This window comes from Mustela nigripes, chromosome 11 (assembly GCF_022355385.1).
Source record: "Mustela nigripes isolate SB6536 chromosome 11, MUSNIG.SB6536, whole genome shotgun sequence".
Lineage (NCBI taxonomy): Eukaryota > Metazoa > Chordata > Mammalia > Carnivora > Mustelidae > Mustela > Mustela nigripes.
Genome location: NC_081567.1, coordinates 26,982,229 through 27,007,468, shown reverse-complemented (window position 1 = coordinate 27,007,468; position 25,240 = coordinate 26,982,229). Strand labels below are relative to the sequence as shown.

At 48.4% G+C, this 25,240-nt stretch overlaps 1 protein-coding gene across 5 annotated transcripts in view; it reads right to left on the bottom strand.

Annotated features, from left to right (window-relative positions):
- Positions 1–25,240, bottom strand: part of MYH11 (myosin heavy chain 11) — a 110,465-nt gene that overhangs the window by 44,411 nt on the left and 40,814 nt on the right. For 3 of the 5 annotated variants that reach the window (XM_059415254.1, XM_059415256.1, XM_059415253.1), the window contains exons 4-10: positions 20,249–20,276; positions 10,405–10,507; positions 8,848–8,868; positions 6,443–6,535; positions 5,148–5,211; positions 3,440–3,538; positions 331–474 (exon numbers count right to left, since the gene is read on the bottom strand). In XM_059415254.1, the coding sequence (XP_059271237.1) occupies positions 331–474; positions 3,440–3,538; positions 5,148–5,211; positions 6,443–6,535; positions 8,848–8,868; positions 10,405–10,507; positions 20,249–20,276 (552 nt within the window). The remainder of the gene's footprint in view (positions 1–330; positions 475–3,439; positions 3,539–5,147; positions 5,212–6,442; positions 6,536–8,847; positions 8,869–10,404; positions 10,508–20,248; positions 20,277–25,240) is intronic. The other 2 variants (XM_059415257.1, XM_059415255.1) reach the window with 1 other exon arrangement.

The window sequence follows — 25,240 nt, the reverse complement described above, 5'->3', positions numbered from 1 at the left end:
AGTCCACATAACCCACTGTACTGAAACCCCTATCCCTGAACTTTTCGGCTCTGTGAGTGGATCATTTCCCTTTTTGCTTATGCCAATTCCGGTTGCTTATAACTGAAAGAGTCTAACATATGAAGCCACTTTTCTAAAACACCAATAAGCCACTTAAGGTAATATTAATTTTCCTTCGTTCCTTTTTTTTTTTTTTTTTTTTTTTAAGGATATGGAGAGAATCCAGCAAGCAGAAATCTGTTCCAACCAGAGAAGAACCTCGAACTAATTCTGGTGGCCATGACTCTAGGTCCCCTCACCAGCCTCCAGTCTCAAGGCATGAAGACTTACACAGCTGCTCCTCCTCACTGAAGCCCATAATTGCCATGGCCTCCAAGGTTTCTTGGAACATCTCGTCATCCTGGGCAGCTGGGATGGGCACAAAGCCATTGGAGAGGAATGTATAGTTGTTGAAGCCCTCCAAAAGCAAGTCATCTAGAAGGAGACAAAGATAGGATGGTGGTCAGGAAGATGGACTTTGAACATGAGAGGCAGGAACCTGGTGAAGGGTCTGCATAAATTGGATAAATTTCTTAAGCAGAATCACTAAATTTGTTCCCTTTCCTGAGACTTGTACAATTTAAAACCTTCCTTTTACCCTGTCACACAGAAGACCTCACCAGCCATCACCAGCCTCATAACGTGGTGCAGGTTGTGCACTGCCCCAAGGTACCTGGTAGCTGAAACCTAGTCTTAGTTCTACCTGTTAAGCCATATCCCCTGATACAAGGTTGCATCTAGCTGGACGAAGGGAAGCCTTTATTTCAGCTGCCCCCAAACACCCTGCCTTTAGGAACAAAGCTGCCTGAATAATTAGATCCGTATTTATCCATCCACTTAACAAAACTTTATCGCATCATTAATATGCATGAATTTTAAAAATCAATTACTGTCAAAAGGTTTATAATAAAAACACCATTCCCTGTTTACCCTTTTTCCAATTCCTACGTTACCCTATAGTACTGCTTTTCTTTCTTTTAGCTGTTCCTTCTGGTACTTACCACTATCTATTTAACAGCTTAATATAAATTATATATAGCATAGGCTTGTATACACTATATGTCATATATTATATAGGTTTATACAAATTTTAATGTTATATTTAGATATCATCTATAATAACCTAGTTCTGGATATTTCAAAATGAGATATTATCAATCCATCACCTGGAATGGTGGATAAAGATTTAGCTCTCTTTTTTTTTTTTTTTTTAAAGATTTATTTATTTATTTGACAGACAGATCACAAGTAGGCAGAGAGGCAGGTAGAGAGATAGAGGAGGAAGCAGGCTCCCTGCTGAGCAGAGAGCCCAATGCGGGACTCGATCCCAGGACCCTGAGATCATGACCTGAGCGGAAGGCAGAGGTTTTAACCCACTGAGCCACCCAGGCGCCCCAAGATTTAGCTCTCTTATCATATCTAGTCTATTGGGTTTTTTTAAAAGATGTTATTTAATTTATTTATTTATTTTGACAGAGAGACACAGTGAGGGAGGGAACAGAAGCGGGGAGAGTGGGAGAAGGAGAAGCAGGCTTCCTGCTAAGCAGAGAGCCAGCTGTGGGGCTGATCCATGACCCTGAGATCATGACCCGAGCCAAAGGCAGACGCTTTAACGACTGAGCCACCCAGGCGTGCCTCCTGGTTGTTTTTACAAATAAAGTTTCATTAGAAACGATCCCACTCCCATTTCCTTGTCTCTTTTCTGTGGCAGCTTTCATGTTACAGGGGCAGGCAGATTTGAGTAGCTGCAACAGAACCCATATGGTCCCCCAAACCTAGAATATTTGCCATCAGTCCCTTTGGTGGCAACATTTGCCAACTCCCTGTTTGGAACAGGAAACACAGCTCTCTGTAAAGTGGTATTCTATGGTTACATTTTGTTTCTGCTCTTGTTCATCCCCTCTCCCATTTATAATTGCTTCTCTTTTTCTTGTACTATCTGCTTTTAGCACACTCTACAATTCAACAAGTGTCCTCTTCCAGAACAATCTTTAATGAGGCTGGATTTGACTGTGGTTTTGGAGAAAAGTCAATGAGATAGTTTTCTTTTTGAACAAAGGTCTTTTATGGGTCAAGTCACTTGGAAAGTGCCTGAGGTTAAACTGACCCAAGAAACCAGTTAACTCCAGCCTTTGGGTTAGCCATGATGCCTGATTAAATTCACAAGGATTTGGGTCTTGACCAAGATTTCATTATCCAGACTCTGGGTAAACTTACAAATGTTTGATCCTCTCTCTCCAGATCTAGCATCAAGAATAAAAATGGCCCCGAGGAATTTTAGGAGTTAGCTTTATCCTTGCCCAGTTGTTGGAAGACTAGAGACAGAGCACAAACCTGGAACCCAGATCACCAAACAAGCAAACTATTGATTTTGGTTCCAAAGAATGGAGAGAGAGACACGTTTCTCCCTGGGCCACCTCATAATGTCCCGCACTGTAACTGATAACTTACCTAATTTCCAGTGTACAACATCTGTTCAGCATCGCCCCCTTTTATTCAAAACTACTCTACTTCAGACCCTATTATAAGCTCCAGACCGCCAAGCGTCAGGATTTAAGAGTGAATGAGGTCTCCCCCTAGTGGCATAACATTGCACTACACCTCATCACCTTGATACCAGCGCACACATCTCTTGGATAAATTTCTTAAGCAAAATCACTAACCCTGGGCCCCCAAAATGATGGGAAGCAAAGTTTGTATTGCTCTCATAAAATGTTAATCTTAAAATTATTACTAGAATTTAGACTATAATATGTATATATTCCTCCTTTCAGCTATGTGATTTATATATTCTTTTCAGAGTAAATTACTGGAGTTTCAGAACATATAACAGCCTATATATGACATACAGTATATACAAGCCTATGTTATAGATCATCTATATTAAGCTGTTAAATAGAGAGATAGTGGTAAGTACAGAAGGAACAGCTAAAAGAGAGAAAAGGAGTACTATAGGGTAAGGTAGGAATTAGAAAAAGGGTGAACAGGGAATGGTGTTTTTATTATAAACCTTTTGACAGTAATTGATTTTTAAAATTCATGCATATTAATATGTGATAAAGTTTCATAAGTGGATGGATAAATATGGATCTAATTATTCAGGCAGCTTTGTTCCTAAAGGCAGGTGTTTGGGGGCAGCTGAGATAAAGGCCTCGCTTCGATCTGCTAGATGCAACCCTGTGTTAGGGAATGTGGCTTAGCAGGTGGCCAAGGCTAGCTTTCAGCTCACCAAAAGGAGATGAGGAATTACACTCCTGCCACCCCAAGTTACTTATTCCCTGGACAGCATCCGAGGCTCTGGTTTAATAGCCAATCTATTAACCCTGGGTCGTGATGAATGGGGTGGTTGAACCCCATCACCCACCCCACCCCCAGTGATGCATTCTCACAGGTCACTTACTTTTCATCTTGTCCTTGGCTCCAGCAATCAGGTAATAAAAGATGTGGAACGTCCTCTCGTCTCTGGCTTGGCGAATCGCCCGCGACTTCTCCAGCAGATCTGGTTTGGGGGAGGAGTTAGGGATTCTGGGGGTATCACAGGTGTTCCCCTTGCCAGAACCTATCTTTCCTCTCCCATCTCTGTCTCACCAACAGCAGGAGAGGAGATCTCCCTTAAGCCTTACAAACTATCCAAGGAAGTAAACACAATAGGGACGCCGAGGGTCAGGGAAGGAAGTCATTTTCCAAGAGCACGCAAAAAGAATGCAAACCCACCCCTAACTCATTAAAGGAGAGAAGCCATTCCACTTCGGTGTGCCACGGAGACCGCAGGGGTCCCAGATTGTGGGGGAGGGCGCACAGGTGGCTGGGCTGTTGTACCAGGTGGATTTCTTCTTCCATAAGTGCGATGTGGCAGGATGTTAGGGCAGACCCACCTGTGCCCTGCAAAGGTAGCAGTGCTTGCCTTCCTGGAGCCCTAAATTTTAGCCTCACAGTCACCTCTGCTGTCCCAGTCCACTTCCAACTGTGCATCCTTAGAAGGCTTGTTAAAAATCCAAGGGGCTGGCCCATCCCTATTGCTCTGAGTCTATGGGTCTGGGGCAGGGCCCACGGCCTGCATTTCTTACAAGCTCCCAGGTGGCACAGGGGCTGCTGGCCAGGCTATGCACTATGCCAGCTGCAGATCTGAAAGGCAGAAGCTGAGGGCAGAGGGAGGGTCTCTGTCTGGGACTCGCCATGAACATAATAAATGAACAGCTGAGAAGAGTGAGCAGGGGTCTGAGAATAGGCTGTAAGACTCTTCCCTGGATGGGCCGGCCATCAGCCCCAAGATCGTGGGGGGTTCAGCCCATAGCGGGCACAGAGAGGCTGGGCTGGTTGGTGGTGGGGCCTGCTTCCTCCAAAGCAGGAAGCTGTTCCTTTACATCTGAAAAATCTGAATTCCACTGGCTCAATTCCACCAGTGCTCAAGGCCTGCTCAGCGGCATTCCAGCACAAGCTCCGGGCCCGGCTGGGTCCCTCTGCAGAGACCGCTTCTCCACCTCTCAGAGCTGGGCCAGAATTAAATGAGATACTATGTGCCAAAGGCCCAGGCTAGTGCTCAACACACGCCACCCTGGTGTGAGGTTAACAATCATCAAAATGCCAGAAGTTCCACAATCTCTTTTCCCAATGCTCGGGCCAGAAGTGGTTCAGAATTTGCTAGATTTTGGACAGACCAATGTGGATGTTCTGTATGCGTATCATAGGACACCCTCAGTGTCTTTAAGAGAGCTCATGGATACTCCTGTCACTGTTCTCATAAGGGGACTAGAGAGACTACAGACAGCCTCTTGTGGGCTCAGCAGCTGTTACCATCTGCTGAGTTTCGGTTTTCAGAAGTCGCTGGATTCTGGAATTTGTGGAACTGTCTCATCAGAGGTCACTCAGCTAAGGAGAGGTCAACCCCAGAACCAAATGTGGGCTATTTGGGACTCACGTTTGTGCGACAACCACACTGCAGTGCCTGCTGTTCAAAGACTACAACCCCAGGGCCGATCTGTTCTGGAAGGAACCCAGGAGCTCAGAGATAGAGGGGCAGCTCATCCAGCTTTCTGGGCCTCTCAGGCTCGGGGCAGGAGGTGGGATGCCGAGCAGGGACCGTGTGACCCAGGATCAGCAAAGGATACATGTCTCAATGTTGGCTCCCACGATGTAACCAGTGACGTCAAAGTTGATGCGGATGAATTTGCCCTGCCAACAAGAAAACGCAGTTCACGGGGTTGGGGGTGGCTCCCCAGCCTCAGCCCCTCACCCCTGCACTGTAGGCAAGTGGAGAGAGAGAGGTCAGGCAGCATTTGAGGGTCTCGGCAGAGGACAGACAGTTTCTTGCAAACACTCAGAACCTCACATGTCAGAAGGAACCACCATCGGCTGAGCTGGGATGATTTTAAGCCTTGCAGCAACAGAGGAACTTATAAAACACACTCGCAAATCAATTTCATTTGGCTCTTACAATGCCCCTCTGCTGGTCATGGTTATCCCCATTTTAAAGGTGGGTAAGCTGAGGCCAAGAGCGGTAGTGTGACCTGCCCAATGGGACAGTGCTCCCAAGAGAAGCCACAAGTAAGGAGGAAGCCAGTTTTGTGGCAAGCGTTGTGGCTGGGGGGCTCCCTCCCTGCCCTCTTCCCAGAAGCAGGCAGGTTCCACCATGATACGATCTACCAGGCTCAAGTTCATCCAGGTGGAAATCAATCCTCCTCTTTGGGACAGGTGAACCAGGTCTTTGAATCATTAATCACCCACTTTCACGGCTCTCCGTCCCCCGTGAGGCTCCAGTGAGAAATGGAGCCTCTTGGAGTCTGGGGAAGCGTATGTGGGAAGGTGGCACTTTCCGCCTCACATACCTTCATCAACTCCCCAACTAGACCACAAGCCTCATGAAGGCTGGAACCACTTCTGAATCATTTGCTACAATTCACGTTTGCTGAGCCAGTCGTGAGCCTGGCTCCACGTCTGGTCTCCTGCAGGTGCTTCATAAAAACCCACGGAGCCGACAAAAAAGCAAGAGATGGTGCATGTAACAGTGTTTGAACGATGAGACACAGTAGGTGCCTAATAAATACTCACTAAAGGATGTACGTGCCTACTACATAGTGGGTGTTCAATTTGTGTTTGGCTGAATGCATGAATGAGTATTAAGTGTCTAGCACCTACTAGGTGCTCAGTAAATATTTATTGAATAAATGTCAAATGCCTTACAGGTGCCTAGTATACCAAAGGTGCTCAATGAATATCTGAAGGAAGGAAGGAATGAGTAGCAGGAGCCCTTGCAGCCTTGTAAGGTCACGACAGGACTGAAGATATGAGCACAGCGCTGTCAAGGGTTCACCCCCCCCCCCCCCCGTTCTGTCCCAGGCTCCCCCCACACACAGGCTCTGCATTCTCAGGCAGGCGAGGACACCACAAGAGTTTTGCTACTTACAAATCGTGAAGAGTTGTCATTCTTGACCGTTTTGGCATTGCCAAAAGCCTCCAGAATCGGGTTTGCTTGCAGAAGCTGCTTCTCCAGCTCACCCTAAAATGTATTCACATCTAGTTAGTGGAGAGAGGAACCCAGGCTATGACAGCTCTGCTCTAGTCAGAGGTCGTCCCAAAATTCTGCCCTTAACCTACAGGTCCTTTCCTCGCCTATCTCCTACCCTGTTTGAGACTCCAATGCTAAGGTCCAGATTTACTCAAGGATTTCAGAAGAGAAGCAACTGGCCAGGCTCTCTTATAGCTAGGGCATCTGTTCCCTAGGAAGGCCACTTTCTGACCAGGGCTTGCTCATCTATGAAATGCCATTTCACTGACAACCACTGCACAAGGTTGAGGACATCATTTGTATCATAATGAATTGTGCTCCTTGGAGCTGTGCCGTGCACAACCTGCACTGTTGTCCATGGCAGTTCTGCTGCTGCTCACATTTAACAAGCAGCTGTCTTTCAGGCTAACCACTACAGCCCTCCTCCTGATGGTTTTAGTGTGATTTTGGTTTTTTAAGTTGCAAGTTTTCTTCTCTCAGGACTTTTCTGAAGTTTTTTATGGAAGACAAGTAAAGAATGCACAAAACCCACCGGGAATACTCTTAACTGACTGCAGAACAAAGCTTCAAAGCAGGTTGCCTGAGCTCCATTCATCAGGTTAAATGCAGCTGAGACTGTACACAGCATCCCCCCCAGCCCCCTCTGAGGGAGCTCCTGTGCACAAATGCGGTCATGTGATTAATTGTGGCAGGAAAGGGCCAACGAGGTAAGTCATGCCAGGAAAGCGATGAGTTGCTTTTGCCTAGCCCCAAAACACGATGGCTGCAGACTGGCTCAATGGCCTCCCCATCCAAGCTCTTCCTCTGGGCCTCCCCTGGGAAGTCCTGGGACCTTGGGGTCTCCTCCACGCTCTCTCTGTTGAGTTCCCTGTCCCTTTCTTCAGGGCAGCAGGGCAGGGCTAAAAAGAAGCTGGGAACAGTTCTAGAAGGGAATAGGAGCGCACAGCTCTCCCCCGTGCCTCTGTCCACCAGGAGGGCATCACGGGTAGCTGTCCAGGGGACATGAAGCTGCTACTTATTTCTTCTTATTTCCTTCACAGGCTCTGCTCCTCTGTAACTCCCAAAGATGAAATGAAGGTGTCACCTCTGTGAAAATCCCCAGGGCATAAGCAGAATCCCCCTAACTGGGACCTGTGGAAATCTGCAAGGAAGACAAAGGACTTTCCTTGCCTGGTGGGAAGAAATCCAAAGGGATTACTTCTGTCAACACAAACTTGGGATCCCAACATCTCCCCAAAAAGGTTCCCTTTCTAGAATGGTAATTCCAGTATCGCTTCTCAGCCTTTTTGGCTAAGATCAAGAGTATTCCAGTAGATGGGACTCTCTTCTCAGGAGAGTGTTAAACATGGACATCTGGTTCTAACCATCCCTTGGATGGATGATGAGACTGGCTCAGAGATGTTAAGTGACTTGGCCAGGGTCACACAGGAGCAGATCTCAAATAAGAATCCTGATTCTCCTTCTGACATCCATCCATGACACGGCCTCCCAGGATCTCACTCAGATGGACTGAGTGTGATCCCAGCACATGCTAGGACCTCTGAGGATCTCTTCTAGAACGGGGACCCATACACCAGCCCCTCAAGCTCTGTGTTAGAGATGAGTTCCCATCTGCAGAGGTCCAGGCAGGACCCCGTTGGGTGTTGCATAGCTGGGGCCTTACCATGCCACCGAAGCTAGTGCATCGCAAACGCCAAGTCTCCTTCTTCTGGAGCCTTGGGTCGAGCAACTGGCATGCAAAGACAGACACGCACTGCACACGCATGCACGAGGACACACTGGTGCACAGGGGACAGGGCTCAGGGGAGAAACGTAGGCATGATGGCAGGGAGGAGGGAGGGAGGGGGGAGGAATGCCACAGCAGTGCCATTAACCGACTGACAATCAAGCCAGGGAAGCTTCAGGGCCAGAGGGGTCCTAAAACACTCAACCAGGTGGGACAGACGTCTCTAGGGTGGTCCAGTTTGAGGTACCCGGTGATGGATGCGTTGGTGGGAAGGGTTGCGGGGGTAAGGGGGAGGGGATTCATTCTGAACTAGGGACTTCCATTCCGGGCTGGAGGACAACCTGGAGCATTCCAAGGGGCTCCCACGGCAGGCACGCGGGCCCCCCACCCCACACGCTGGCGCTGGAACCCCCACCAGATGGTACTTTGGTGAGCTGTTGGTTTGGGCTGTGACCACTCGGGGCCCCGCCCCTTCTACCATCACCTAGAGGACTCAGTGGATGCAAAAGGACCATGCAGATTTAAATACACTCCGTGCCTCCCCGTACACACCAGGAAAACACTCTTAGTTACTCACGTAGGCAAGAGCTGGGCCTTGCTGTAGTTGAACAATACAGTATAAAACAAATGTCAGTGTCATTCCAGTCACACGCCACGTCCGGGGCTGGAGAATCGGGATAGCAATCCCCCCCCCGCCCCACTGCTGCCTCCCCCAGACAGCCTGGACTCCCCAGGGTAACTGGGGGCGAGGGCAACTTTTCTCTGATTCTGATTCTTTCCCATTGAGCTCGTTCCTTTTAAGAGTTTCTTAGACACTCAGGCATTTCAAAAGTTTTGGTCCCTGGGGCCAAGGTGGGCTCTTTGGAACAAGATCAGTGAGATATTGATGGAGACAGGTTTGCAGAAGCAGAGAAAAAAGTGCTCGGCCCATCGTAGGCCCTTGGGGGAGGTCAGTCATTATTAGGTATTATTATGTCTTGGGTTGACTATTACAGAGAAAGAGAAGGCAACGGGAAGCCATGTTTAACGGCCGCGTAAACTTAACCGTAGGCTTTTGTGTTCCTACACACTGTGACAGACACAGTTTGGAAAAGTTGGATTTCCTGCATTTGTTGGAAGGGTTCCCTCCAGAGGGTGCCCAGCCCAGACAAGCTGCCTCTGTGACAGTTCTAGAACCATCTAGCAGGTCTAGAAAACAAGCCCCTCCAAGCCGTCTTCAGGCCTCCAGGCTGCCACCTCCCCAGCCCCAAACCTTCAGACAAAGGCACTGACAAGTCCTTCAAGCAGCCCCACTGCATGTCCCCTCCTCCTGAGGGACAGATGAGGCAGGGTGAGACAGAAGACAAAGAAGAGAGGAATGGACCCCAGGAGAGATGATTCTAGAAACTTGCTCTTCTTGTCCTCAGATTGTGTCAGTGTGGGTTTATCTGTATGGTTATTTAGCAGCGATCTCTGTTCCCCACCCATCTAGAAGTCTGGTGAATAGAAGGACAGCATCGCTCGGACTCCTCGCTGGACCCCATCCTCTGATGCATCCGGGTGATGCTCAGTCACTGCACTGAGCCAAAGCCCATAGCTGAGGGACGTTGCTCTTCCCATCCCCTGGGGTCCCAGTCAGAGGGGCACGTGGAGGAGTGACAGGTACGTCTCAGTCCTAGGCAGTTTACTGAGATTTACAGGGTGGTTCTCAATCTGGGTGCCCCAGAGTACAATTGGAGATGCCTGTAGACTTTTTTGGGGGGGCTGTCACAGCTTGGCAGAGGAGCTGCTACGAGCATCTTGTTGGGGAGAGACCAGGATGCTGCTAAAAGTCCTATAATGTCTAAGGCAGCCCCACAGCAGAGAACTATCTGGTCCGGAATGACAGCGGTACCGCTACTGAGAGGCCCTGATGTGAAGCAATCTCCTCACGGTGGCAGGAGAGGGCTTGTCCCGAGTCATGAAACAGGACCCCTCAGGAGGCTGATCGGGGCTGAGGTGAGGAATCGGCCAGAGTCAAAGGACCCACCCAGCTGGAAAAAGACCCCTCCTGTGAGTTGCTGGGCAAGGGACCCGTTAAACACGGACCCGGGTCTTTCCATGGAGCCGAGACCTGTGCGCTAGGGCTCGGCCACTGAACAGGGGCTGCACTCACCGTGATGCTTGTGTCCTTCTTGCCCTTGTGGGAGGAGGCCACCACGGCCAGGTACTGGATGACTTTCTTGGTGTTTTCTGTTTTCCCAGCTCCGGACTCCCCTCTGAAAGACACGGGAACAGTATGACATTGAAAATAACCTTACCCTCGTTCTAGAGCGCCGGTAGGACAAATGAGGCTCCCAGCGGGGAAGCGACTTGCCCAAGGTCATGCTGCCAGCCCAGAGCTGCGTTGGACCTGAAACCCTAGGCTGGCTGCCACCTCAGTGTACGCTCCTCCTCCCCCCTGCCCCCGAGAGGATGCAGGAAGGGATTCAGATGAAAAGAGTAAAAGAGACAAACTGAGTTTTCCTACCAAGGTCCAAACTTAGGTCTATTTGGAATCTTCTCTTTTTTGCTTAAGATACTTTACTTTTTTAGGCCAGTTTCAGGTTCACAACAAGGTTGAGCAGAAAATACACTGAGTTCCTCTATCCGCCTGTCTCTCGACATGTATAGCCTTCCCCACAGTCAACACACCCCCCGCGACCAGTGGTCCATTTGTTGTAATTGATGAACATACCCTAACATATCGTCACCCGAAGTCCAGAGTTCACACTAAGGTTCACGCTAGGTCCTGGATGTTCTGTGGGTTTGGACACATGTGACATGACATGAATCCATCATTATAGTCCCACACAGAATAGTTTCTCGGCAAATCGTCTACTTCTAAGACATTAGCTTTGTTGACAGAAAGATCAGGCAAAGGGCAGCCTTCTAGGAAGGGAACAGGTAACTCTTAGAATGCCAGCCCCTAAGATAAAAGTGTTAGAAGCTTCCCTTATGGGTTTTCCTACCAGCCATGTAAGTCCCTTCATTCCCTGGAAAAGCCCATGCTGACTATAAGGTGGCTAGCTAATTATCTGAGGCATGTATCAGAAGACAAACCTGGCTGAAGTAATTCACGCTAAAGTGTAAATGAATGATATGTTTTGCACAGCCTAGTGTTCTTAGTCTTTTCAAAAGAGCACTCCTAAGGGGTGCCTGGGTGGCTCAGTGGGTTAAAGCCTCTGCCTTCAGTTCAGCTCATAATCTCAGGGTCCTGGGATTGAGCCCCACATCGGGCTCTCTGCTCAGTGGGGAGCCTGCTTCCTCCTCTCTCTCTGCCTAATTGTGATCTCTGTCAAATAAATAAATAAAATGTTAAAAAAAAAAAAAAAGCAATCCTAGAATATGGCAGGCCTTCTTGACCCACCTGTCTCTCTGGGCCAGGAAAGATCATCGTGGTGGGATTTCTTCTTCCAAGGGTTCTAGACACTGACTCTGACTCCCACTCTTCCTGGTGAATGGGAAGGACAGGGTCTCAACCATAACTTTCTTTCCTTCTTGGCCTGCCTTCCCATTTTCTTCTTTTGTTTTTCCTTTCTTTGCCTAGACTCTCTCATTTTCTGAGCTCACAGAACATTCTGAAATGCAAGAGATAATTTTTTTTTTTTTAAGTCTGGAAAAGAACGTGTCTCCCACGAGGTCAGCTCAAGGTTCTCCACGCTGAACCAGTGCCATAGCACTGGTGCGGTCCCTGCTCTTTTTCCTATTTAGGAAAGACATTAATTTTCCCTGCCAGGCACTCGTTAACAACTTTGCTCATGGCTAAAAAAGACAGAAAGTAACACGTGTCCTGAATTTCTGGACCTAGTGCTGTAGGTCCTGATGTCCGGACATCAAGTGTCTAATCTCCAGGAGCGCTGGCCTTAGTACTACCCTCTCCTTCTTCCTAATGGTCTTTGTCCCATTGGCCACATTGTTTCACACAGCCTCAGACGCACTTTGTGAATGGGGAACTGAGGAGTCAATTATTCCTATTTCTTGAGGGGGAAATAGAGTCCAAACCAAAAAAAAAAAAATTTTTTTTTTTTTTAAATTTTAAGGAGAGTTGATTTTTAGGGGAAGGAGAGGCCCCATGTTAATTGTTTCACATGCATTATCTCCTTTACCTTCCCTCCCCCAATCCTGAAGGTAGGATGTACCACTTCCCAGTTATTACAGAAGAGGAACTCTGGCCCAGAGTGGGTAAGCAACTCGTCCTAGGTCACACAGTAAGGCAAGGGCACAGTCAGAACTGAAAGGCCTCTGATTCCAATGCAGTCAGGATGCTTTCTACTACTTTTCGCCCAGTCATTCCACGATACAGGCCCACCCCTCCAGGGACTAGCTTTCTAAGGCCAGGGGAACCAATGAACCAAGCCATTTAGTCATTTACACCCTAGTATGAATTACTTATATTTATATTATATATTATATATAATTTATATATATAACTTACATTATATATCTATTACTTTTTATGTATATTATAGATATTTATTATTTATATTTATAATATATATTTATATTTTATATTTATTTATATGATATATTACTTATATTATAATTACAGGCTAACAACAGAATGCTTGCCAGATGTCACCCCCAGACTGAAGGGCAGGTTCTGACCAAAGCAAGAGGAAGGAGAGAAAATCTGAGTACGGGAAGCCACCTTTATAGGTGATGCTGAGCCTATTCAGGTCTAAGTACACACAGCGGCTAGATCCCCAGAACGTCCCCTTTCCCACAGTAATCTCATTTTCCACCTTTGTTTTCAGCCTCTCCTACCTCTTATGTTTCACAGCAAAGATACTGGCATGACCATGACTGTGGCCCTGACCTTTGACCTTATGAGGGAGGGGAAGTGGGACATACACTCTGGGAATCTGCTTCTCCCCATGTGGGCTGCTTGGCTCAACAGTTTCCAAGTTTTACTGATAAAAATAAATTGTCCTAGGAGGCTGTGCCAAAGAAAACTCCAGAGCTCCAGGCCCACGAGTGTCTGAAGATTGATGTGCTCGGGGCTGCTTTAGAAACATTAATATCTTTACTTTTCCGGCCCCTGAACTCTGGGGGTAAAGATGCCTTCCTGATCAACGTACTCAAAACCTCTGTCCTATTTCGTAGGGAACTTGGTGCCCAGTTCCCTCCTCGTGACCATATAAGGTTTCCTGGCCTTGTAATCCCCCCACTGCCAAGTCCTGCCCCAAAGGCAAGGGCCCTTTAACCCCAGCTAGGCCAGCTACATGGGAGGGCCCTGTGCTTGACTTTGCACTCTGTTGTTGCCATCTTGAAATTCTTAACACTTTTGGAGTAAAGGGCTCTGCATTTTCATTTTGCATAATTTTTTACATCACGTGGCTGGTCTTGGGTCCCAAGGTTGAGCACCATTTACGAAACCATTTCAGCTTATGGTATGCCCTTGGCAGCGAAGCCAATTTAGCTTTGAGTCTCAGAGTTGTTCAGTCCCTGGTCCTCATGGGACCCCCTACCCCGGCAGCCAGTGAGGTCCTCTAGCAATTCTGTAGTCCAACTCCTACACACCCTGCAAAGCCCAGGTAAGCATTGCCTCTGTTCTGAATGCTGCCTCTAGGTAGGAGCAATCTCTCCTTCCCTGACAGCATCAGCCCACAGAAAACTCAATCAGCCCTAAGGCAAGACCATCTTAGTTCAAATCCCTGCTCAACCAGTTACCTGTGTGACCTTGGGTAGGTCATTCAACTACTCCCATGCCTTGGTTTCCTTATCTATAAAATGGGTATAGTTAAAGCATTTATATGATAGTTACAAGGATTAGATAAGTAGATATGTATAAAAATGTTTAGAACAAAGTCAGATATACAAAAAGATGAGCTATTATTACTTATAACCATTTCTTCCCTAATACTTACATTAATACTTCTAAATTAATGCTTATATAATACTTATAGTCTGTTTATATCATTATCTTCAACATTCACACTATTATTAAAACATAAATACTCTTGGAACAGTACATCAAAAACTAATGATGTATTATATGGTGACTAACATAACACCATAAAAAAATTAACAGCAACAACAAAAAACTATAAATCCCAACCTATTTTTCCACTATGCAAGCCAGAAGTCTGCAAACCATTCCTGTAAGGAGCCAATTACTGAACACTTTAGGCTTTGTGGGTCATGCATTCTCTGTCCCAACTACTCAGCTCTGCCATTGTAGCAGGAAAACAACCAACCACAGCTGTGTGCCAATAAAACTTTATTTACAAAAAACAGTGAAGGGCCGCATTTGGCCCACTGGCTGTGGTCTCCCAACGCTTTCCTATACATTTTAGACTAATGTTCAAAATCCTTCCCAGGGCCCAGAAGACCCCCTAACTTCCTCTGACCTCCTGGCCCACCACCCCCTTCTCTCTAAATCTAGCCCGTTGTCACATACGGGTTACTCCTTGAACGTAGCACTTCCTCTCAATCCAGGACCTCTCCATGTCTCCCTCACCTGGGTTCCCGACTTGTTCACACAGCACGAACTACATGCAAGACCACAGGACTCAGCTCCAAACATTACATTCACTCACTTTCCAGTTACTGACTGCATTAACATCTGTAGCAAATTTGTGAGTCCCACCTGGGCTTACCTTGACCACTGATTTTTTTTTTAATTAATTTATTTGACAGAGATCACAAGTAGGCAGAGAGGCAGGTAGAGAGAGGAGGAAGCAGGCTCCCCGCTGAGCAGAGAGCCCAATGTGGGGCTCCATCCCAGGACCCTGAGACCATGACCTGAGCCGAAGGCAGAGGCTTTAACCCACTGAGCCACCCAGGCGCCCCAACCACTGATTATTTTTAAAAGCTCATACCCTGCTATCAACAGGTTAATGCTCGAGTCACTTGGGCTGATTTTGACAATGGCCCAAAAGAAATTTAAAAAGGAGAGCTAAGCTGTTGATGGTTCAGGGGGGACTGGACACACTGGCAAGCGACAGTTGAATGGCTATAGCCAACCCCTCTCACTGGGCACTGGCCATGTACAGGGGCAGTGTGCTGGGGAACGAGGACATTGTCCCACCCTCCCTGAGCTTACATTCCAGGAGAGGGAGGGAGACACTAGCCAAGGAAACGAGTAAGTAATCAAGGTCATCCGAGGGTCTGTGATTGCTCCATCAGGGCGGCATGATGGGGGCTGGGGACATGAGGTGGCTGTTGTTGGGTAGCCCAGAGGAGGAAAGGAGCCCTGCGAAATGCAGGCAAACCCTATAATGTAGGTACATTATTAACATGAAATCAATAACACAAGTCACAAACACACAGTGTGGTACTAAATCTAGCACCGAAAGGACACAGTCAGGGAGTTGGAACACAAAGGTGGGGTTTCTTCCACTGGGAATGTGTATGTCATTGGGCCATTCAAATGTTTCCTGGCTCTGTGTGTCCTGGTTTTAGCAAGTAGGTGAATTTGCAAATATGGACTCAAGAGGGGTGTCTGGGTGGCTCAGTGGGTTAAAGCCTCTGCCTTCGGCTTGGGTCATGATCTCGGGGTCCTGGGATCGAGCCCTACATCGGGCTCTCTGCTCAGTGGGGAGCCTGCTTCCCCCTCTCTCTGCCTGCCTCTCTGTCAACTTGTGATCTCTATCAAATAAATAAAATCTTTAAAAAAAAAATATGGACTCAAGAAATAATAAGGATCGATTGTGTGTGTGTGTCTTTATGTTCATTTATGCATATTTTTTAAAGTCTGGAAACAATCACAGCTACCATCACTAGAGGATGGTTAAACACGACACAGCATTTCTGGGCAGCCTCAAGGAGGGAGGCTGGTTTATGTGTGATCAGAGAGAACGTACTCCAAGATCCACTGTAGAGTGGAAAAGCCAAGGGCAGACCAGCATGTGCAAAACACAACCACTGTGTTTTCTAAAACCCAGAGTTCTGGATCCTCCTAGAGAGGGAGAAAATCCCAACCAGCTCTGGGAACAGCACGTCAGCATTCTCTCACGGCATACGTCGTCTGGAGCAGGATCACAGCTGCCCCTTGAATGCGTGTGAGCTTTCCAGTTTTCCACAGTCCCCACCACTCCCTAATGTCACCCCTGACCTCATCCACCCCTTTCTGTTACCGCCAGCCTCTCCGAGGCATTAGCATCTATAAATCCTGGTCTGGGGAGACAATAATGTCTGTAGCTAGCTGTAGATCTACCCACCAGGCTTAAAAGATGCATTAAGATAAGAAAATCATGAACACAGCTTATCAGGGTTATGACTCGCTACTATTCACTGCCTGTCCGCAGCCCCCCCCAAGTTTCTCCTTGCTTCCGCTTAGCATGGCTGACAGTGAAGCCACATTTCCAAAAACATCTAGCAAGCAGCAGTTATGTTCGCTGAGTGCTAAATGACATCATCAGATGTCATGCTCGGTGTTTTCTGTCACTAACTCATATATTCCTCACAACCGCCCTGTGAGGCGGGTGCAGCTGTCCATTCTATAGGCAAGGAAACTGAGGCTCAGACAGGGTGGGTGGCTTTCTGTGGAAATACGGCAGAGCTGGGTCCCAGACTCCTTACTTATCCGTCTAGCTCCTTGGCTGCCCCTGACATGAAAATCTGGCCTATTTCTGGAGCCAACATGGCCCCATGATGACTCACTTGGATCAGCTGAGTGTTGTCACAGCGTCACTTAGGGGCCAAAGGGACCCGAGAGCTCCCCACCGCTTTACTTTGTCAGTCAGCAGAGTCCACAAACAGCCTGAGGACCCCTGTGCCGGGGTGGGCGCAGTTCCAGCCCAGTTCAGGCTTCCCATGAGCTGAGACCAAGGGCCTTTTCTTCAACCTCTGTATGCACCAGGTCACCCAGATGTGTTTCTGCCAAAAGGCCTGCACCCTGGGGTCAGGAATCTGGCCACTGAGTCAGGAGTACCCCCTGCCCCACCAGTGAGGCCAGGCCATCAGGCTTCCAGGCCAGTCATTCAGCAACGGATGTTCAGACACATCTGGGGACAGAAAGTCTAGAAGGACCCGCACCCCAGGGCTACCTGAGCTGGTTTTAAGCAGCCATGGTCCCCCAAATAACCTGCCCGGGGTAGCCACCATTGACATGGACATGATGACTAAACCCAGCAGACCCAACGTGAACCAGGTGATGAAGCTTAACATCACTTAGGACAGGTCACATTAGAGTCATGTGGGTTGGACCCTGAAATGGTGGGATGAAGAAGACACCTCACCTCGGCACCATTCTCCCCAAAACCTGTAACCCCAGTCTAATGTCCTGAAAAAACATCAGACACAGGGGTGTTCGGCTAAATCCCCGCTCAGCCCTCAAAACGATCATGGGTGCCGGAGGGGCTCAGTCGGTTAAGCATCTACATTTGGCTCAGGTCATGATCCCAGGGTTCGGGGATAGAGCCCCATGCGGGGCTCCCTAATCAGCGGGAAGCCTGCTTCTCCTTTTCCTGCTGCCCCTCCCCCACTCCTGTTCCATCTTTCTCTCTCAAATAGATAAATACAATCTTTAAAAAAAAAAGAAAGCAACCATTAAGGTCATGAAAAACAAGGGAAGTCTGAGAAACTGTCATAGCCCAGGGGAGTCTAGGGAGACATGACGACGAGATGCCATTCTGGATGGGATCATGAAACAGGACATTAGTAAACATACCGGTTCTTGTCTTAGTGGGACACATGTGGCGATGTCACATGTTACTATAGGAGAAACGGAGACCTGGCAGGTGGGATATGGAACTCTCGACACTATCTTGGCAACCTTTTTGTAAATCTAAAATCATTTCAAAAATATTCTGTTTTTTTAAGTGATTCCACTTAAATAATAACAGTAATTTAACAATAATGTGCACACACAGCCAAAATCCTAACCACAGTGCCAGGCAAATAAGGTCAGGGAAACATGAATTCTTTTTCTTTCTTTTTCTTTTTTCGTGAGTTCTTCTTCAAACCAAACTCCAGAATCAAGAGCCTTAGACCAGAGGCAACTTTTGCTTCTGGGATCCTACTTCCATCCTCAAAGACAGAGGCTGAGGAGTCACAGAGGAAGTTCTGCCCACAAAGAAGGACATCATCATATATCTGTTTGGGAATAATATGCATTTATTTATTTCTTAAAGATTTTATTTATTTATTTGAGAGAGAGAGAGAACACCCCTGGGGGTGAGCATCAGAGAGGGAGAAGCAGACTCCCTGATGAGCAGGGAGCCCGATGCGGCTGGATTCAGGACCCCTTGATCCCAGGACCACAGGATCATGACCTGAGCTGAAGGCAGATGCTTCACCCACTGAGCCACCCAGTCACCCTGAAGATAAAATTTAAAATGACCTAAGAGGGGGCACCTGCATGGCTCAGTCGTTAACCGTCTGCCTGGGACGTCTGCCTTGATCCTGGGATCAAGCCCCAAATTGGGCTCTCTGCTCAGCGGGAAGCCTGCTTCTCCCTCTCTCACTCCCTCTGCTTGTGTTCCCTCTCTCTCTGTCTCTCTCTGTGACCTAAGAACTTCACACTTGGAGTCTGGTCAAGGGTTTCACTAACTCTACAGAGGGTCCGTAGTCATCAGAAGGGATATTTGTAAATAACACGGAAATGGGACATCAGTGGGAAGTCAAGCAGGAAAAAAAACAAGAGAAAAACATGTATGTGCACGATTGAGTTCACACTCATGTTTAAAACTGCCTAGAAATACAACAACAAGGCAACATCAGCAACAAGGGGCCACACCAAGGTTTACTGGGGCCAAACTTGGCAGTGGACTGTGGGTGAAGTTTTCCCATTGTTCACTTTTGGGTGTTTATCTGCTTTACTCTTACAGTTACAAAAAAAATTAAATATAAAATATATGTGTTTGCGAAATGCATTTTGCATTTCAATTTAATGTAAATTAAAAACTCTTTATTTTGTCTTTAGGGTAGAATGAAAAAAAAGAGCAAAAGGAAGTAGAGAGAAGTTCGTTGATTTGCCTGAAGCCGCGAGTCAGAAAACTTTTTCTACAAAGGGCCAGAGAGTGACTATTTGAGCCCTTGAGGCGCACAGATGATCTGCTGTGCATACTCAACTCAGCCCTAACAGCACAGATGCAGCCACAAGCCAAACTGACACGAGTGGGTGTGGCTGTGTTCCAATAAAACTTTATTTGTAAGAACAGAGGGCCAAATCTGGCCCTAGGGGGACAGTTTCCTGACTCCTGGCCTAAAATCACAGAGATCTATCTCAGGGATTCTTGGATCTGTGCAAGCAGAGAGCTTCACAGCAGCCAGGATTCTGATTCCTCAGCCTGGGCTTTGCTCTGGAACCCCACGGTGCCTCCAGCAAGCAAGGCTCAGCAAAACCCCCACAGAGCACCACCACTGCATCAGACAACCAGCCAACAAGGATGTGACACCTGCTACGGGCCGGGAACCATACTAAGTTCTCCCCTGACATGGCCCCTTCAATCTTCCCAACCAGCCCAGGGTGTGGCGGCAATTGATGGCCCTATTCTACAGATGAGGAGACTGAGGTTTGCAGACATACCCATCTTGCCCAAGAAAGAAATGCCGGCATGCAGCGAAGTAGGAAAGCAGACCTACCCCTGTGTCTCCAAGGCCCCACCACCTAACCACAAGGGCTGCCCTCTTGAGATTATCTGTGTCCCCTCAATACCACACTGCGTTATCAAAATCCTGTAGGCTTTTACCAAGAAGTGTGCCTTCTTGAAAAACAGGCCATAGGGGAGGCGCCCAGTGGAATTGTCTGTAAATAACTCAGGGCTTAGCATACAATAAGTGCTCACTAAATGCTCATTTCAGAAAGGGGGATGGTGTAGAACAAGACTGCACCAAGTATCTATTGATGGTTTGGTTGTGCCTGCCTCCCTGTGAGGACTTCCGTTCAGCAAATGTCAAGTGCGTCTCTACTCTGTGCCACATATGAGCGAGGCCCCTGGGAAGGTCAGCAAAGAGCTCTGCCCTCGTGGACTTTTCTTTTTAGCAGGCTGGATCTCGACCATATTAACAAACAAGAAAGGCGTTCCACTTACGTGCACAGAATGGACTGGTCCTCTCGATCTGAGAACAGAAAGAAAAAAGGCCCTGAATTAGAATCAGGTCTGAGCTGAGGGTCTGGAGACGGCTCCTCCCCGCGCTCCGCCCCCCAAACTCCTGCACACTGGCCCCATCAAAGTGGCGAGGGGCCTGCTGGGCTCATCACCCAGGGTGAAGGGGACACGAGCAGAGCCAAGAGGACAGTACGGTTCCTTTCAGCACTCTTCCCTACCCCCAAGTCCTGAAAGCAATCCCGGAAAGATGCTGGAGCCTGATGAGTTCAAAAGGCAGTAGGCTTTCCAGCCCCTCCAGCTCTTGTGGGGTGGGGGGTGTCCTGGGAGCCCACTCTGCCAGACAGAGCATACTGGGATCCCACTCAGCCACTTCTTAGCTCTGTGGCCTCGGGCAAACAGTCTTAACCCCTCCGTGCCTCAGTTTCTGCATCTGGAATATAGGGTAACTGACAGTTTGGGTTTGAAAATGCAGCGTATCCTGTCCTGGGAAGAACAGCACCCCATGTTCCTCTAGCACACATGCTCTCCATCTCACCCCTGCCATCAGATACAGTCTTGGTCCCCACTGGGCCCCCCAGCCCAGAGGGCGGGGAAGCACCAAGGACGGACAGAGCCCCGAGGGGCCCTACTTCCTGCCCCCAGATCCCAAGAAGCCCCTCCCTGCCACTCCTGAGGCTGGCTTTCTAGCTTTCCCACCCCGTCCAGGAGCCCCCGGACCATCCTCCATACATTCCTTTCCTAGATCAAGTGCTGGGTCATGTTGCTGACCACCAGAGGACCCTGGTGGGGAACACAGGGCATCGTGAGATGAAAGGTGATTAAGCAGACATTACTGATCGCCTTCACTCTTTTTTTTTTTAATGATTTTTTTAAGATTATTTATTTATTTATTTGACAGACAGAGATCACAAGTAGGCAGAGAGACAGGCAGAGAGAGAGAGAAAGGGAAACAGGCTCCCTGCTGAGCAGAGAGCCCCATGTGGGGCTCAATCCCAGGACCCTGGGATCATGACCTGAGCTGAAGGCAGAGGCTTAACCCACTGAGCCACCCAGGTGCCCCCCCCCCTTTTAAAGATTTTATTTGCTTGAGAGAAAGAACAAGCAAGCACAAGTAGGGGAAGCAGCAGGCAGAAAGAGAGGCAGAAGCAGGCACCCGCTGAGCAAGGAGCCGGATGTGAGGCTTGATCCCAGGACCCTGGGATCATGACCAGAGCTGAAGGCAGAGGCTTAACTGACCAAGTTTGGTTTTTTTTTTTTTTTTTTAAGATTTTATTTATTTATTTGACAGGGAGAGACACAGTGAGAGAGGGAAATAAGCAGGGGGAGTGGGAAAGGGAGAAGCAGGCTTCCCACTGAGCAGGGAGCCCGGTGCGGGGCACGATCCCAGGACCCTCATGACCTGAGCCGAAGGCAGACGCTTAATGACTGAGCCACCCAGGCGCCCTGACCTTCTACTCTTAAAGTGGCCTCAGAGGGTGGAGCCAGGGTCTGGAACTCATTTCCTGCCCTATGAGGGATATGGGGAGAGTCACCGACAAATTCGACTGCTGGCAAATTAACCGTAACTGAGAAATCAGAGCAGAGAGAGAGGGAGAGAGACTCTCAAGCAGACTCCACACTGAATGCCGAGCCCGACACAGGGTTAGGTCTCAGGACCCCAAGATCACGACCTGAGTAGAGACCAAGAGTCAGACATTCAAGGAACTGCGCCACCCAGGTGCCCAATAAAGTTGTTTTTTAAAAGAAAGTGCTCTTAGATAAAGCCCACAGGCCTGAGCATGGCACTCAAGGCTTCCTGAGACTCCCCAGCCTTGACACCCCTGGGTCCTTCACTCTGATGCCCCAACGGAAACCCCCACCCCCCACCCCAAGCATACTCCTGCTTGTTCAGGCTGTTCCCTTGTTTTCTGGCCCCTTCCTGGTCCCTCAGCCTCAAAGATGACACCTCCTTGGGATGCCTGGGTGGCTCAGTTGGTTAAGCATCTGCCTTCAGCTCAGGTCATGAGCCCAGGGTCCTGGGATCGAGTCCCGCGTCAGGCTTCCTGCTCAGCGGGGAATCTACGCCTCCGTCTCCCTCTGCCTGCACTCTTGCTCATGCTCTCTCTTTCAGATAAATAAATAACATTAAAAAAAAAAAAAAGGATGACACCTCCTCCAAGGAGCCTTCCCTACGGCGATGGAACCACGGCATGGCTTGGCTGTCAATCTCCTTCAACACTGTCAAGCTATCACAAATTGTCAACCTTGCTGGAGAGAGTAAGCCCTGAGAAGAGCCTCCAGTCTCCTCCACAATCTCTCTGTTGCCTCCAGGTCCCTCCCAGATGGAGATTCAGGACCACTCCATGGTTCCTGCCTGTCCGCAAGACGGGGCGATATTCCACACCCCTGGTCCCACAGCACCTGCGCTTCCCAAATGCTCTGTCCCAGGTTTGCTTCTTTCTGTTTGCTGGTGTCTGTGCCCCACAGGACTATGGAGCCCTTAGGCAGAAGCAACCAGTTCTGGACCTTGCTTCCTTCCGTTTCCGGACCCCAGCTCCCAAGCCCTGAGCTCCTGATATAGAAAGTTTAGTTGGTGAGCTCTGAAAAAAAACCACCCCTAACCCTAGAAGAAGTGGGCTTTTGGGGTGCCTGCGTGGCTTGGTGGGTTAAGCCCCTGCCTTCGGCTCGGGTCATGATCTCAGGGTCCTGGGATCCAGCCCCACATCCAGCTCTCTGCTCAGCAGGGAGCCTGCTTCCCTCTCTCTCTCTCTCTGCCTGCCTCTATGCCTACTTGTGATCTCTATCAAATAAATAAATAAACTCTTAAAAAAAAAAAAAAAAGAAGTGGGCTTTTTTTTTTTTTTTAAGTAGGCTTCTTGATGGGAACGCTTGATATACATATGAAAAACTGACTTGTTTATTCATTCATTCAACAAATACTTTAAGGGTATCTACCAAATATTGGGCATGATGCTGGCCCTAAAAGTACCACATAATAGTACGTAATACTTAGCACCTTCTCGGTGCCATGCATTGTTCTAAGCATTGACCTGCATTAACACACATTTGACCTCGCGTATCCTATGAAATAGGCCTTTTTATCCCCATTGTACAGATGAAGAAACTGAGACACACAGAAATTTTTCAACTTGCCCACAGTTATGCAACAGTGGATGAGGCAGGATTTGAACCCAAATTGGGCCAGACACACTTCCATGTGCAACCTTTGATCTTGACCCCTTCCCCCTTTGGGGTTGAGGAAACAGAAGTTAGGTAGCCCAAAGTCACATGGCCACTTCGGTGACCAATCAGTGTTCTGAAACACCGTGGGTCAGAGGGAGGGCTCTTCCTGCTTTCCCAGGTATGAGAGCACATAGGAAATGTGACATGGGTCCTGAGGGGCCATAGCTGCAGGAGATTAGAAAAGACATTGGGGGACAAGGCAGCTTGGGGAGACCAGCATGACCAAGCCAAGAAAAGGCATGAGGCCTATTCCCAGGCCATGAAGAAGCTGTGCTAAGGTCGAGGTGGGAAGAAGGAACCACAGTATGGAGTGGCCTCTAGGATAGAAGAAGGATCCACTTCCTAAGAAGCAGATCTCAAATCCACACATCTGTCCCAGCACGCCTGTCTCACCCAGTCTAAGAAATATCACTTTGAGCCCACATCGTCTATCTCCCTATACTAGAAAGTAAGCTTTACTGGGGAAGTAGAAGCTTATATGTTTTGTTTAACATTGTATCTCCAGTACCTTGCACATAGTTGGTGCTTAATTATATTGTTGGATGGATGGAAGGATGGGAAGATGAATGGTTGACTGGATGGAAGGGAAGGTGGATGGATGGGTGGATGGATGGATGGACGGACAGTTGGGTGGGTGGGTGGATGGGTGGATGGGAAGATGGATGGATGGATGGATGCATGAATGGATGGACGGACGGACACTTGGGTGGGTGGGTGGATGGATGGACAGACAGTTGGGTGGGTGGGTGGATGGATGGATGGGTGGTACTGGAGAAGGCCATTCCTGTGTGTCACTGGGGAATAGAGCAGACAGTAATGACCATATCTAGAGGGTGGAATTCTATCACATAGGGAAGGTCTAGGCCCACCACAAGGCAACATGAATGACTGGGCAAGTTCCATGAACGCTGTTCCACCTCGAATTAGTCCTTTTCTTCTCTCAGATTACAGATGGGCATTCTGGTGACTCATTTGAGCCACAACCTCAAAACAAAAGGAAGAGATACCAAAACACTACTTAATTCCTCTTTCTTGCTCTAAGTTTTTCCACCTTGAGGTGGCAGTACAGGCCTCAGCTGCCTGCGGGCACCATGTTCAGGGAGTGTGGAGACGCTCCATTCAGGCAAGTCTGACCCCTGAGCTGAGGGCCAAGGGGAGGCCCTTGCAGGGAGAAGGACCCCAGGAACAAGACAGAAAGACGGAGCGCTCTCCCTCTGCATCAGAACTCCATCCCCACGGAGTCTCATCTTCCAGTCCAACTGCACTGACTCGTACCTATACCGCCGTCTTCTGCTCTGATTCCTGGCTGCTCCACACCCTTCCAGAAACATCCACATCAGGAATACCCACACATGTGACTAATGACAGACGCCTAAGTTGGTCTACTGTAACAACATCAGCAGTAGTGGAAGACTGGATGCAAACCATTTGACTGGTCCATCTACTGAAGACAAGCTAATCAAACAACTTCTAATAGTTAAACACTGGTGTGGCCATGTAAGGGCACATTAGGCAGCCAGTAAAAAGGACCAAGCAGATATTTACCCACTGATGCAGAACTCTAAGATACGTTAAGCTAAAAAATAAATAGCTAGGAAAGATGGCAATATGCCTTTTGTGTCTTAAAAAGAAGGATATAGGGGCATCTGGGTGGCTTAGTTGGTTAAGAATCTGACTCTTGGGACGCCTGGGTGGCTCAGTTGGTTAAGCAGCTGCCTTCAGCTCAGGTCATGATCCCAGCGTCCTGGGATC